The sequence below is a fragment of the Bombina bombina genome, chromosome 2 (genome assembly GCF_027579735.1).
Source record: "Bombina bombina isolate aBomBom1 chromosome 2, aBomBom1.pri, whole genome shotgun sequence".
NCBI classification, from domain to species: Eukaryota; Metazoa; Chordata; class Amphibia; order Anura; family Bombinatoridae; genus Bombina; species Bombina bombina.
Window position 1 is genome coordinate 1,217,342,030 of NC_069500.1, and position 14,497 is coordinate 1,217,356,526.

Genomic DNA, 14,497 nt, shown 5'->3' on the forward strand with positions numbered 1-14,497 from the left:
ACGAGCAAAGGGGATCAGAGACTACTATAATCTGTCAAAAAGTTATGCAGAGGAAAGGATTCAACCCTAACCGCACAAGAATGGTGGGGGGGCGGATGGTTCAGGCTGGGAATAGCATAGCCTTCAGTTGTCAATTTTCATACCCAACAAGGCAAACAACCCCGGAGTAAACATAGAAATACGAAACACATAGGCTATATAAGTTTCAGTGTCTGTGTAAGTGATTGCTTCAAGCCTATGTGGGGGCTATGCTATAGCTAACATGGTCTAACTGCTTTGAGGAACATAGAATACTAATGTAACAACTTAACATTATTTAAAACTGAACACAAGGGTAATGGGTAAGTGAGACTCACAGATCTGCGTGGTAGAGGCCAAATCAATCTACCAAAAATAATATACCTATAACTCAGGATAGTAAATAGCACACAGTTAATATGTACGACCGGTAGGTCTCTGAATCTAGTTCCCTAGACTAGAGTATAGAGTAAGCTGTGTAAATTTTATTTACTATGAGTAAGGAGAAACTAAGCTTTTAATTAATTATACCATATATTCATAAAGTAGGTTGATGTCATACTCATTAACAGAGCTGTAGGACCGCTCAATAAAGCTCACAAGTACACCCTAAGCAAGGGCTGGGCGCTCTTAGTGGTCCCTCTGCATAAATATATACACTGTGGGGCCATTCCCAAAGAAAACTATGCGCTCAACTAGATGAGGGTTCCTAGACCAGTGTGTGCCGCTAAATAGAGAGATATCAATAATATTAACTAAACATATCATAGTCACTTGAAGTTAACTCATAGGAAACTACCTGCACCAAAGTTAGTCATTTATCCATAAGGCTATGTGTGGTAAGCTTACAACTATAGAATGGTAGACATCCCCACAGAACCTCCAATGAGCCCATAGTAGCGTATCATGCTGATATTTTCTCCTGTTTCCTAGAGCTCTATGGGTACTTGAAATATTACTCTGTCTTATAATAATTAACAAAAAGAGGTCTTGAGGCAGATAGCAATAATTTTCTAACTAGGAGGAAGACATAACAATTACATGCTTAGGCCAAAGGTAATCAATTAGAATAAAAGGTCTCACATCTCCATTAAACTAAAATACACTAGGATTGCTGGGGTCATAAAGCAAGATGATCGCAACGTCAAGTGCGTTTGCTGCAGAAATGACCAACTACACAAACCCACAGTTTCAGTATAGACATTCAGCCCACACCAGCTTTCACACAGTGTGTTACCACAAAAGGAGTCTCTTGTAATGTAGCTAGCTGCCACGGGCCATAATCAGTGCAGGGCCTCAGATCCAGCAGGGTATTAACCTCTAGCTTCCTCAATAAATGCAGCCGGGCTCTCTCCATCATTGTTCTCCTCTTCCAAAACTCAGTCCTGTTCTGTTGAGGCATGGCCCCACAGCAGTCCCCATGATCTTGGATAGCCTGTACATATAGTGGCTCAGAGATGCAGAGGCTCTGCTGAGCACCAGAGCAGTGTGAGACATGATATCCACTGGTAAGCCATTTTACTGCCACAGTCGAGACTTCCTGAGCAAACACAGGTCCAGGCCGGCCACTCACTCAGTGTCTCTAGAGCCTCTCCCTCAAAGGCCCTCGCAGCCGTTACTTTTGTCAGGCAGTCACATGTCGCCTTTGGCTTCGGAGGGTCAGCCACACTTTCTCGGGCAAATACATTCGGTGGGTACCTACTCCTGACATGGGCCGGGGCAGCGTCTAGGTGGGAGGCGAATTCTGTGGGAGGATGTCTGGCGAAAGCCTCCAGGGTGACTATTTCATATGGTTCCATGGCCATAGCCGCTCGCTCAAGCCGCCCACCTTCAGCTCGGTCCGGACCCTGAGCTCTACTGACCTCTATAAGTCGGTCAAGTCGGCCCATCAGCCAGCAGCCGTAATTGTCAAAAAGGGCTAGAATAGCCATGCGGTGATCCTCCATAATCCTCTCAGATCTCAAAAGGCCCCAGCACAATCTAGCCGCGGCAACAGAGCACCCTTTATTAGGTTTTGAGAGCTCACTGTGGCCTTTCCTCAGGTCTACTTGAAGTCTCCTAGCTGGTCGGCTGGTAGCTACCTGGCTTCAGATGTTTTTATTCCTTTGCTGGAAACCTTCCGGCCCGGTATAGGCCGCATCCCCGGACTATATTAGTTTCAGCCTGGTCCTGGAAACTAGTCCGCCCAAAAGTTGCAAACAAACAACTGAAATTTGCCCAATTGCTTCCTAAGTGCATTTAGGAGCACATAAGGCTGGAAATTCGGTTTTCTTGTTGCCAGAACTTAGTTGAAAATTTCTATTTCTATGCTTTTTATCAGGAGCTCCAGCTAAGAAGTTCCTCTCAGCTTGCTGGCTAGCTCCGCCCCGGCTGCAACCAATTTTAAACGTCTCTTGTCTGTTAGAGACAGAGTCATGGACACTGAATCTATCTGAAAGCCTAAAAAGGTGACCCTTGTCTGAGGAATCAAGAAACTTTTTTGTAAATTGATCCTCCAACCAGGTTTCCGAAGAAACACTAGTTTATTCGTGTGAGATTCTGCAGTATGTATCGTCCAAGATATCGTACCAAGATATCGTCCAAATAAGGAAACACCGCAATACCCTGTTCTCTGATTACAGATAGTAGGGCACCCAGAAACTTTGAAATGATTCTTGGAACTGTTGCTAGGCCAAATGGAAGAGCAACAAATTGGTAGTGATTGTCTAGAAAAGAGAATCGCAGAAATTGAAAGTGTTCTGGATGAATCGGAATATGAAGGTATGCATCCTGCAAGTCTATTGTGGACATATAATGTCCTTGCTGAACAAAAGGCAGAATAGTCCTTATAGTCACCATCTTGAAAGTTGGTACTCTTACATAACTATTCAAAATTTTTAGATCCAGAACTGGTCTGAATACATTTTCTCTTTCTTTGGTACAATGAATAGGTTTGAATAAAACCCCAAACCTTGTTCCGGAGGAGGAACTGGCATGATTACCCTTGAAGACTCCAGGTCTGAAACACTTCAGAAAAGCCTGAGCTTTTACTGGATTTACAGGGATGCGTGAGAGAAAAAATCTTCTCACAGGAGGTCTTACTTTGAATCCTATTCGATACCCTTGAGAGACAATGCTCTGAATCCAATGACTTTGGACAGATTTTATCCAACAATCCTTGTAAAACCTTAATCTGCCCCCTACACCAGCTGAGCTGGAATGAGGGCCGTACCGTCATGGTTTCCTAAATGGCTTGGATTTATTCCAATTTGAGGAAGGCTTCCAACTGGAAGCAGATTCCTTGGGAGGAGGATTGAGTTTTTGTTCCTTATTCTGACGAAAGGAACGAAAACGGTGAGAAGCCTTAGATTTACCCTTAGGTTTTTTATCCTGAGGCAAAAAAAACTCCTTTTCCTCCAGTGATAGTTGAAATAATAGAATCCAACCGAGAACCAAATTAATTATTACCTTGGAAAGAAAGATAGTAATCTAGATTTAGAGGTCATATCAGCATTCCAAGATTTAAGCCACAAAGCTCTTTTAGCGAATACAGCTAAAGACATGGATCTAACATCAATTTTGATATCAAAAATTGCATCACAAATAAAATGATTAGCATGTTGCAGTAAGCGAACAATGCTAGATATGTCAGAATCCAATTCATGTTGCGCTAAATTTTCCAACCAGAAAGTTGATGCAGCCGCAACATCACCCAAAGAAATAGCAGGTCTGAGAAGATGACCTGAATATAAATAGGCCTTCCTTAGATAAGATTCAAGTTTCCTATCTAAAGGATCCCTAAAGGAAGTGCTATCTTCCATAGGAATAGTGGTACATTTAGCAAGAGTAGAAATAGCCCCATCAACTTTGGGGACCTTTTCCCAAAACTCTATAGATTTAGCTGGTAAAGGATACAATCTCTTAAACCTTGAAGGAATAAAGGAAGTACCTGGCTTATTCCATTCCCTAGAAATCATATCAGAAATAGCCTCAGGAATGGGGAAAAACACCTGGTGAAACCACAGAAGGTTTAAAAACAGCATTTAAACGTTTATTAGACTGAACGTCAATAGGACTGGTTACCTCAATATCCAAAGTAATTAACACTTCTTTTAATAAAGAACGCATATACTCTATTTTAAATAAATAAGTAGATTTGTCAGTGTCAATATCTGAGGAAGGATTTTCTGTTTCAGATAGATCTCATCAGAAGAGGATGAATTATTATGTTGTTGGTCATTTGAAATTTCATCAGCTAAATGAGAAGTTTTAAAAGACCTTTTACGTTTATTAGAAGGTGGAAATGCAGACAAAGCCTTCATAATAGAATCAGAAACAAATTCTTTAAAATTTACAGGTATATCATGCACATTAGAAGTTGAAGGAACTGCAACTGGCAATGTACTATTACTGATAGAAACACTATTTGCATGTAAAAGTTTATCATGACAACTATTACAAATGACAATCGGTGGAATAATTTCTACAATTTTACAACAAATGCACTTAGCTTTGGTAGAGCCGATGTCAGGCAGCAATGTTCCAGCAGAAACTTCAGAGGCAGGATCAGATTGGGACATCTTGCTCAATGTAAGAGAAAAAACAATATATAAAGCAAAACTATCTATTTCCTTAAATGACTGTTTCAGGAATGGGAAAAAATGCAAAAGCATAGGCCTCTTGATAGAAAAGAAAGCAGGAGGCAAACAACAATGAGGTATTGAAATAATGAAGAAAAATTGGCGCCAAGTATGACGCACAACGTAACAAACTTTGGCACCAAAAATGACCGGAAATAACACACTTGCGTCACTAATGACGCCGCCGTGTGAAAGGTCTTGGCGTCACGTATGACGCCGGAAATGACGAAGTTGCGTCAAAAACGTATTTTTCCGCGCCAAAAATGACGCAGTAAAGTCTAACATTTGACGCACCCGCGGGCCTAATACCCGCAAATGCAAAAAGTAGTCAAATTGAAAAAGACTAAACCCAAGGTAAGAAATAAATTTCCTAAAGTGTTTATATTCCCAAATATGAAACCGACAGTCTGCCGAAGGAAATACATGAACCTGACTCATGGCAAATATAAGTACAATACATATATTTAGAACTTTATATAATTGCATAAAGTGCCAAACCATAGCTGAGAGTGTCTTAAGTAAATGAAAACATACTTACCAAAAGACACCCATCCACAGATAGCCAAACCAGTACTAAAACAGTTCTTAGTAGAGGTAATGGTAAATTTGAGAGTATATCGTCGATCTGAAAAGGGAGGTAGGAGATGAATCTCTACGACCGATAACAGAGAACCCATGAAAAAGACCCCCGTTAGAGAAATCATCGTATTCAATAGGTGATACTCCCTTTACGTCCCTCTGACATTCGCTGTACTCAGAGGAATCGGGCTTCAACAATGCTGAGAAGCGCATATCAACGTAGAAATCTTAGCACAAACTTACTTCACCACCTCCATAAGAGACAAAGTTTGTAAAACTGAATTGTGGGTGTGGTGAGGGGTGTATTTATAGGCATTTGGAGGTTTGGGAAACTTTGCCCCTCCTGGTAGGATTGTATATCCCATATGTCACTAGCTCATGGACTCTTGCCAATTACATGAAAGAAATCATTGTTCCAGAGAGCCGAAACCGCAGTTATGGATGTCACAGCAGGCACATAAGAGAAACAAGACCTCATGACACTAAAGCACACTACAAAACTAAGACCGACAAAAGGCGTTTCATATATTTTATGTGGGAATAAAAACACACAAGCAAGAGAACACTTAAAATAGTTTTAATAATTTACAGTTACCATTTCATAATATCCCCACAGTATAGCTTTTATCAAGATTTCCTTTGGAATTCAGCAGTAGAAAACATTTCATTCAAATATTATTGCAGAGTTCATACGTAAAAGTCTTGAATACATTCACTCCACTCTCACTACATCCATAAACAAAAATATGTGGTAGCATCAGAAAACAGTTTGCTTGTTGTCTGTTTATGTTCCATTGGAAACCGCATTAGAAAATGTCAACGGAATATCAAATAAACCAGTTTTTGACTGATGTTACATCTAACAGCAATTCTGAATATGATTATCTGTGCAATTAGTATGAACATGCACACAATCTGAAGAGGGGGAGTTGTATTTAACAGTATTCTCCACAAGTAAAGAGTATGCCACTGTGTTTTTTATACATTGTGTTTGGAGTGCTAATTTATTTAATTCTGGAGTTCTAATGGGTTACTGGCTAACAGGTTACAATCTATATGGACAGGATATCACATCTTGAGTCATACAGCTTTTCTCGTCAAAAGATTGTTGCTTCATTCTCATAAAGTATAACATTCTGTACAGTGCCAACACAATTATATACATTTCAAAGCTACCTGAATCTTAATCCAATTTTTGTCAACACACATACCACCGTAATGAGGCTCCTTAATATTAGGGACATGATCTGTATATGAGAAGCCACAATTGCAAGTATAGGAAAATAGGTAATCCAGGTATGATGCTGCTGCTAAGTATAAAAGATGAGTATTACAGAGCTCATGAAACAAAACTGTTCAATTTCATTTGAAACTATTTAGCAAGTTTACAAAAAATGTTCTATCAAATAAGAATAATGTAGATATGAAACAGATTATGAAACAGAAATTACTTCATCCTTTTCATAATTCATACTAATATATAAGCAAATAAAAATACTTAAAAAGGAACAGTAAAGTCAAAATTAATTCAGATAGAGCATGCAATTGTAAAAAAAAAATACATTCCAATTTACTTCTATTATCTAATTTGCTTTGTATTCTCTTAGTAGCCTTTGTTGAAAACCATAACTATGTAGGCTCAGGAGCAGCAATGTATGAAAGAAATAGCTGGTGATTGGTGGCTGCACATCTATGCATCCTGTCATTGGTTACTTTAGAAAAGGATACCAAGAGAATGAAGCAAATTTTATAGGTGGAAATTGGAAGGTGTTTAAATATGCATGATCTGCCTGATCATGAAAGAAACAATTTGGGTTTCATGTCCCTTTAATTTACTTTGCAGTTTTAGCATTACAGAAAATAGCTGCATGTATCTGTGTTCTGCTGCCATTGAACATGAAAAGCTGGTCAAATATTGACAAGTTAATTAGTAAATATTGAGTCTTTTCTGTCCACAATATGAAACATGTAGAGAAAAAAAAGCTGTGATAAAAACCAAACTCTTGATTTTGTTATGGGTCTGTATTAAAAAAAATATAAATAATGCATGCCCCTGTCAAACTGTTAATACTTCTGCAAAATAAAGCAATCATTCATAAACAAAGTCTCTGACATTGGGTGATTTTGTACATAAAGGTATTATGGCTAAAATTTACAATATATACAAAACTACAGTATGAAAAAGGGTGCATCCATCCCAAGCTTAAGAAAATGAATAATGCTAAAACCCAGAATAAGGACTGATGAATAATGCAGAGAATGCAAATGCCAGGAACACAACGCCGCCAACGATTGTCACTGAGGAGAAATAAAAAGAAAAAAAATTAAAATTAGGAATAACTTTTATATTAAAAATATGTTTTCTTCTATGAACAAACTTAATATATACATAATAGTATTTAGCTTAAGTTATTTGTTTCAAAAAACATTCTTTCCCACCTACCCTAGCTTGCTAAAGCACAACGATCTCTGTGCTCAAACTATTCCTCCAAACAATGACCACAGAATTCCGCTTCCCATTTCTCTGCACAAGATTGCTCTTCCTTCTGATCATACCACACTTAAAAGTACCAGTAAACCTAAAAAATAATGTTATATAATTCTGCACATAGTGCAGAATTATATAACATTATATTAGTGCTAGTTTTTTATTACATAATATATCCAGTGATTTTTTATTACAAAAGAGGGGTTTTCAGAACCGCCCTCTGTGCTCTACTGTGGTCTGGTTTTCCCTCAGAGCACATCAGGCCAGCTGTTTAGTCATAGCCCGGCCGCGCCATTACATTCAATGCAGCTCGCTCCTGCTCTGTCTGACAGCAGTAGCGAGCTGCATTTAATGTAATGGCGCGGTCAGGCTGTGACTAGACAGCTGGCCCGATGCGCTCTGAGGGAAAACCAGACCCGCTCAGTAGAGCACAGAGGGTGGTTCTGGAAAACCCACTTTTGTAATAAAAAACCGCCGGATATATTATGTAATAAAAAACATAATTTATGCTTACCTGATAAATTTATTTCTCTTGTAGTGTATCCAGTCCACGGATCATCCATTACTTGTGGGATATTCTCCTTCACAACAGGAAGTTGCAAGAGGATCACCCACAGCAGAGCTGCTATATAGCTCCTCCCCTCACTGCCATATCCAGTCATTCGACCGAAACAAGCCGAGAAAGGAGAAACCATAGGGTGCAGTGGTGACTGTAGTTTAATTAAAATTTAGACCTGCCTTAAAAGGACAGGGCGGGCCGTGGACTGGATACATCACAAGAGAAATAAATTTATCAGGTAAGCATAAATTATGTTTTCTCTTGTTAAGTGTATCCAGTCCACGGATCATCCATTACTTGTGGGATACCAATACCAAAGCTAAAGTACACGGATGATGGGAGGGACAAGGCAGGAACTTAAACGGAAGGAACCACTGCCTGTAGAACCTTTCTCCCAAAAACAGCCTCCGAAGAAGCAAAAGTATCAAATTTGGAAAATTTGGAAAAGGTATGAAGCAAAGACCAAGTCGCAGCCTTGCAAATCTGTTCAACAGAAGCCTCATTTTTAAAGGCCCAGGTGGAAGCCACAGCTCTAGTGGAATGAGATGTAATCCTTTCAGGGGGCTGCTGTCCAGCAGTCTCATAGGCTAAACTGATTATACTCCAAAGCCAAAAAGAAAGAGAGGTTGCCGAGGCCTTTTGACCTCTCCTCTGTCCAGAGTAAACAACAAACATGTTAGATGTTTGACGAAAATCTTTAGTAGCTCATAAGTAAAACTTCAAGGCACGGACTAAGTCTAGATTATGCAAAAGACGTTCCTTCTTTGAAGAAGGATTAGGACATAATGATGGAACAACAATCTCTTGATTGATATTCTTGTTAGAAACCACCTTGGGTAAAAACCCAGGTTTTGTACGCAGAACTACTTTATCTGAATGAAAGATCAGATAAGGAGAATCACAATGTAAGGCAGATAACTCAGAGACTCTCCGAGCCGAGGAAATAGCCATCAGAAAAAGAACTTTCCATGATAGAAGTTTGATATCAATAGAATGAAGGGGTTCAAACGGAACCCCTTGAAGAACTTTAAGAACCAAGTTTAAGCTCCATGGAGGAGCAACAGGTTTAAACACAGGCTTAATTCTAACTAAAGCCTGACAAAATGCCTGAAGGCCTGGAACTTCTGCCAGACGCTTGTGTAAAAGAATAGACAGAGCAGAAATCTGTCCCTTTTAAGAACTAGCTGATAATCCTTTGTCCAAACCCTCTTGGAGGAAGGACAATATCCTAGGAATCCTAACCCTACTCCATGAGTAATTCTTGGATTCACACCAATGAAGATATTTACGCCATATCTTGTGGTAGATTTTCCTGGTGACAGGCTTTCGTGCCTGTATTAAAGTATCAATGACTGACTCTGAGAAGCCACGCTTTGATAGAATCAAGCGTTCAATCTCCATGCAGTCAGTCTCAGAGAAATTAGATTTGGATGATTGAAAGGACCTTGTATGAGAAGGTCTTGTCTCAGAGGCAGAGTCCATGGTGGAAAGGATGACATGTCCACTAGGTCTGCATACCAGGTCCTGCGTGGCCACGCATGCGCTATCAGAATCACAGATGCCCTCTCCTGTCTGATTTTGGCAATCAGTCGAGGGAGCAGAGGAAACGGTGGAAACACATAAGCCAGGTTGAAGAACCAAGGAGCTGCTAGAGCATCTATCAGAGTCGCTTCTGGGTCCCTGGACCTGGATTCGTAACAAGGAAGCTTGGCGTTCTGGCGAGACGCCATGAGATCCAGTTCTGGTTTGCCCCAACGATGAACCAATTGAGCAAACACCTACGGATGGAGTTCCCACTCCCCCGGATGAAAAGTCTGACGACTTAGAAAATCCGCCTCCCAGTTCTCTACACCTGGGATATGGATTGCTGATAGGTGGCAAGATTGAGACTCTGCCCAGCGAATTATCTTGGAGACTTCTAACATCGCTAGGGAACTCCTGGTTCCCCCTTGATGGTTGATGTAAGCCACAGTCGTGATGTTGTCCAACTGAAATCTGATGAACCTCAGGGTTGCTAACTGAGGCCAAGCTAGAAGAGCATTGAATATTGCTCTTAACTCCAGAATATTTATTGGGAGGAGTTTCTCCTCCTGAGTCCACGATCCCTGAGCCTTCAGGGAGTTCCAGACTGCACCCCAACTTAGAAGGCTGGCATCTGTTGTTACAATCGTCCAATCTGGTCTGCGAAAGGCACCCTTGGACAGGTGGACCCGAGATAACCACCAGAGAAGAGAATCTCTGGTTTCCTGATCCAGATTTAGTAGAGGGGACAAATCTGTGTAATCCCCATTCCACTGACTGAGCATGCATAATTGCAGCGGTCTGAGATGCAGGCGCGCAAATGGCACTATGTCCATTGCCGCTACCATTAAGCCGATTACCTCCATGCACTGAGCCACCGCAGGGCGCGGAGTGGAGTGAAGAACACGGCAAGCATTTAGAAGTTTTGATAATCTGGACTCAGTCAGGTAAATCTTCATTTCTACAGAATCTATAAGAGTCCCTAGGAAGGAAACCCTTGTGAGTGGGGATAGAGAACTCTTTTCTTCGTTCACTTTCCACCCATGCGACCTCAGAAATGCCAGAACTATCTCTGTGTGAGACTTGGCAATTTGAAAGCTTGACGCCTGTATCAGGATGTCGTCTAGATAAGGACCTACCGCTATGCCTCGCGGTCTTAGAACCGACAGAAGAGAGCCCAGAACCTTTGTAAAAATTCTTGGGGCTGTAGCCAACCCGAAGGGAAGAGCTACAAATTGGTAATGCCCGTCTAGAAAGGCAAATCTCAGGAACCGATGATGATTCTTGTGAATCGGAATGTGAAAGTAGGCATCCTTGTCCACTGTGGTAATGTACTGACCCTCTTGGATCATGGGTAAGATGGTCCAAATAGTTTCCATCTTAAATGATGGAAATCTGAGGAATTTGTTTAAGATCTTTAGATTCAAAATTGGTCTGAAGGTTCCCTCTTTTTTGGGAACCACAAACAGATTTGAATAAAAACCCTGTCCTTGTTCCGTCCGCGGAACTGGATGGATCACTCCCATTACTAGGAGGTCTTGCACGCAGCGTAGGAATGCCTCTTTCTTTATCGGGTTTGCAGATAATCTTGAAAGGTGAAATCTCCCCTGTGGAGGAGAAGCTTTGAAGTCCAGAAGATATCCCTGAGATATGATCTCCAACGCCCAGGGATCCTGAACATCTCTTGCCCACGCCTGGGCGAAGAGAGAAAGTCTGCCCCCTACTAGATCCATTGCCGGATAGGGGGCCGTTCCTTCATGCTGTCTTGGGGGCAGCAGCAGGCTTTTTGGCCTGCTTGCCCTTGTTCCAGGACTGGTTAGATTTCCAGGCCTGCTTGGATTGAGCAAAAGTTCCCTCTTGTTTTGAAGCAGAGGAAGTTGATGCTGAACCTGCCTTGAAATTTCGAAAGGCACGAAAATTAGACTGTTTGGCCCTTGATTTGGCCCTGTCCTGAGGAAGGGTATGACCCTTACCTCCAGTAATGTCAGCAATAATTTCTTTCAAACCAGGCCCGAATAAGGTCTGCCCCTTGAAAGGAATGTTGAGTAACTTAGACTTTGAAGTCACGTCAGCTGACCAGGATTTAAGCCATAGCACCCTACGCGCCTGGATGGCGAATCCGGAATTCTTAGCCGTTAGTTTAGTCAAATGAACAATGGCATCAGAAACAAATGAGTTAGCTAGCTTAAGTGTTCTAAGCTTGTCAATGATTTCAGTCAATGGAGCTGTATGGATGGCCTCTTCCAGGGCCTCAAACCAGAATGCCGCCGCAGCAGTGACAGGCGCAATGCATGCAAGGGGCTGTAAAATAAAACCTTGTTGAATAAACATTTTCTTAAGGTAACCCTCTAATTTTTTATCCATTGGATCTGAAAAAGCACAACTGTCCTCAACCGGGATAGTGGTACGCTTTGCTAAAATAGAAACTGCTCCCTCCACCTTAGGGACCGTCTGCCATAAGTCCCGTGTAGTGGCGTCTATGGGAAACATTTTTCTAAATATAGGAGGTCTGCTAGTACCCAGTTTCAGTGCAATTTTTTTTCCTGTAGTGTAGAAGTCCGCCCACCTCACCCCTACTCATGATCAACGATTGTAAGGTACCCCCCACCCTGATTTTTCTTTTTTCTGTAGTGTCCCTTCCATACTTTATTTTAGGACCACTCCCTCCCTCGCCTCTGTGCCACCCACCCGCACTGAAGGAGATTCTCTATCACTATCTGTAACAATGTGTCACGGCCTGTAACAAAATGACAATCTGCACTCATTTGGTAATGGACAACCGATTGTGCATTGTTACCATATGAAGACAGAATGCCTGCAGCTCAGGAACAGCTGGAGCATAATGAAATGGTAAGTATTTTTTAAAAAAAGAAGCATCTTTGTATAAAGTTTAATGACTTTAAGTGCCCCTGTTATTAAGATTATTTTTAAATACTGGGCTTTAAATCATTAAACTTTACTATCACTTTAACCTTAAAAGGCTGCAATATCTTTAATAGACCATAATTAGAACTGTGTAGATGCCAAATCACAGATATTGATCATAAACTGACCATATACTGTCCAAGCTCTCTTCTTGCTACAGTTAAGTAGACTCTGGGCATATATTATCTATTGCGTTTAAATAGTTTATTCTCCTACATATTTTCCTAATTTTTCAACTTAAAGGGATACTAAACCCACATTTTATCTTTCATGATTCAGATAGAGCATGCAATTTTAAGCAACTTTCTAATGTACTCCTATTATCAATTTTTCTACATTTTCTTGATATCTTAATTTGAAAAAGCAAGAAAATAAGCTTAGAAGTCGGCCCATATTTAGTTCAGCACCTGGGTAGCGCTTGCCGATTGGTGGCTACATTTAGCTACCAATTAACAAGCGCTATCCAGGTGCTGAATCAAAAATGGGCAGGTTTCTATGCTTAGATTATGCTTAGATACCAATTGAATAAAGAATTGATAATATGAGTAAATTAGAAAGTTGCTTAAAATTGCATGCATCTGAATCATGAAAGAAAAAATTTAGGTTTAGTACCCCTTTAAACAATTTATTCTCTTTTACATAACCTGTTTCTTTCATGCTCTTTATTTTTTTCCCTTTTCCACCATTATTTTCTGAAGTAATATCTGTGATGCCTTTCTTTTGTTGTGCTATTCTTACTTTTTCGAATTGCTATTAGATCCGGCTGCAAATCCAGAGTATTTTCACTTCATTGTCTGTTTACCTTCTCGCGTACTCTATCTTTTCAGCTTGAGCACCATCTCTCTGTCTTTTCCTGCACTGCAATTTACGTTTCTAATCCCGCCCCCCTCTTCTCTCCTTCCCTCTTAACATCCATTCATTTTTATATTTTATATTGACATTTAAAATGGTCTATCTTTCATTTCATACTTTTCAAATAAAGTTTTTACCTTTATTTTTTATTTCCTCTGTTTTTATTACAAACTCATACAATTCTGTGCATTGCCTCAGCAAGACATTCTAGTTACTGAGAAGTCTATGCAAACTTGTCAACAATTCTATGCACAGATTTATGTAAAAATGTATGACAAAATGTTTAATTTTATGCCATTATTACAAGCCGAGAAAACTAGAAAAGGCCTGCAAAAAAAGGCAAAATTGATCAGTTTCACCAAGTAGGAGGTCTGCCTTCAAATGTTAGCTTGTATCATTCAGGCAATGATAATGTAAGCTTAGATTTATTAAGCCCCCAAGCATCATATAAAAAAAAAAAGGCACCTATGAGTCTTACTCCGTTCACATGAAAAAAGATGCTAAAAGTATTTATAATACTCTTAATGATAATCCTGATTCTAGTTTATCTGATTCCTCTGATGATTCCTATTATGATTCTTCTGAGGATCAGCATTTTAATAAAAATTTGAAAGCACTATTTTAGATAATTGTATCTAAACTAAGATGTTAAAAAAAAAAAAAAAAAAAAAAAAAAATCTAAAAAAATGCTCTACTCCAATATTATATGAATCTTGTGGTAAACCCTTCAGACAAGGCGGCATTAGTTTCATGTCCCAAATATAGCAGAGTATGTTGAATGTTATATAAAAAAAACAATTTATGTAAGAACTTACCTGATAAATTCATTTATTTCATATTGGCAAGAGTCCATGAGCTAGTGACGTATGGGATATACAATCCTACCAGGAGGTTCAAAGTTTCCCAAACCTCAAAATGCCTATAAATACACCCCTC

At 40.0% G+C, this 14,497-nt stretch overlaps 1 protein-coding gene across 1 annotated transcript in view; it reads right to left on the minus strand.

Annotated features, from left to right (window-relative positions):
- Window positions 1-5,777: 5,777 nt before the first annotated feature.
- TMEM165 (transmembrane protein 165) overlaps window positions 5,778-14,497 on the minus strand; it is a 109,974-nt gene continuing 101,254 nt past the window's right edge. The window contains exon 5 of the mRNA XM_053703959.1: window positions 5,778-7,514. Within this exon, the coding sequence (XP_053559934.1) occupies window positions 7,438-7,514 (77 nt within the window). The 3' untranslated portion in view covers window positions 5,778-7,437. The remainder of the gene's footprint in view (window positions 7,515-14,497) is intronic.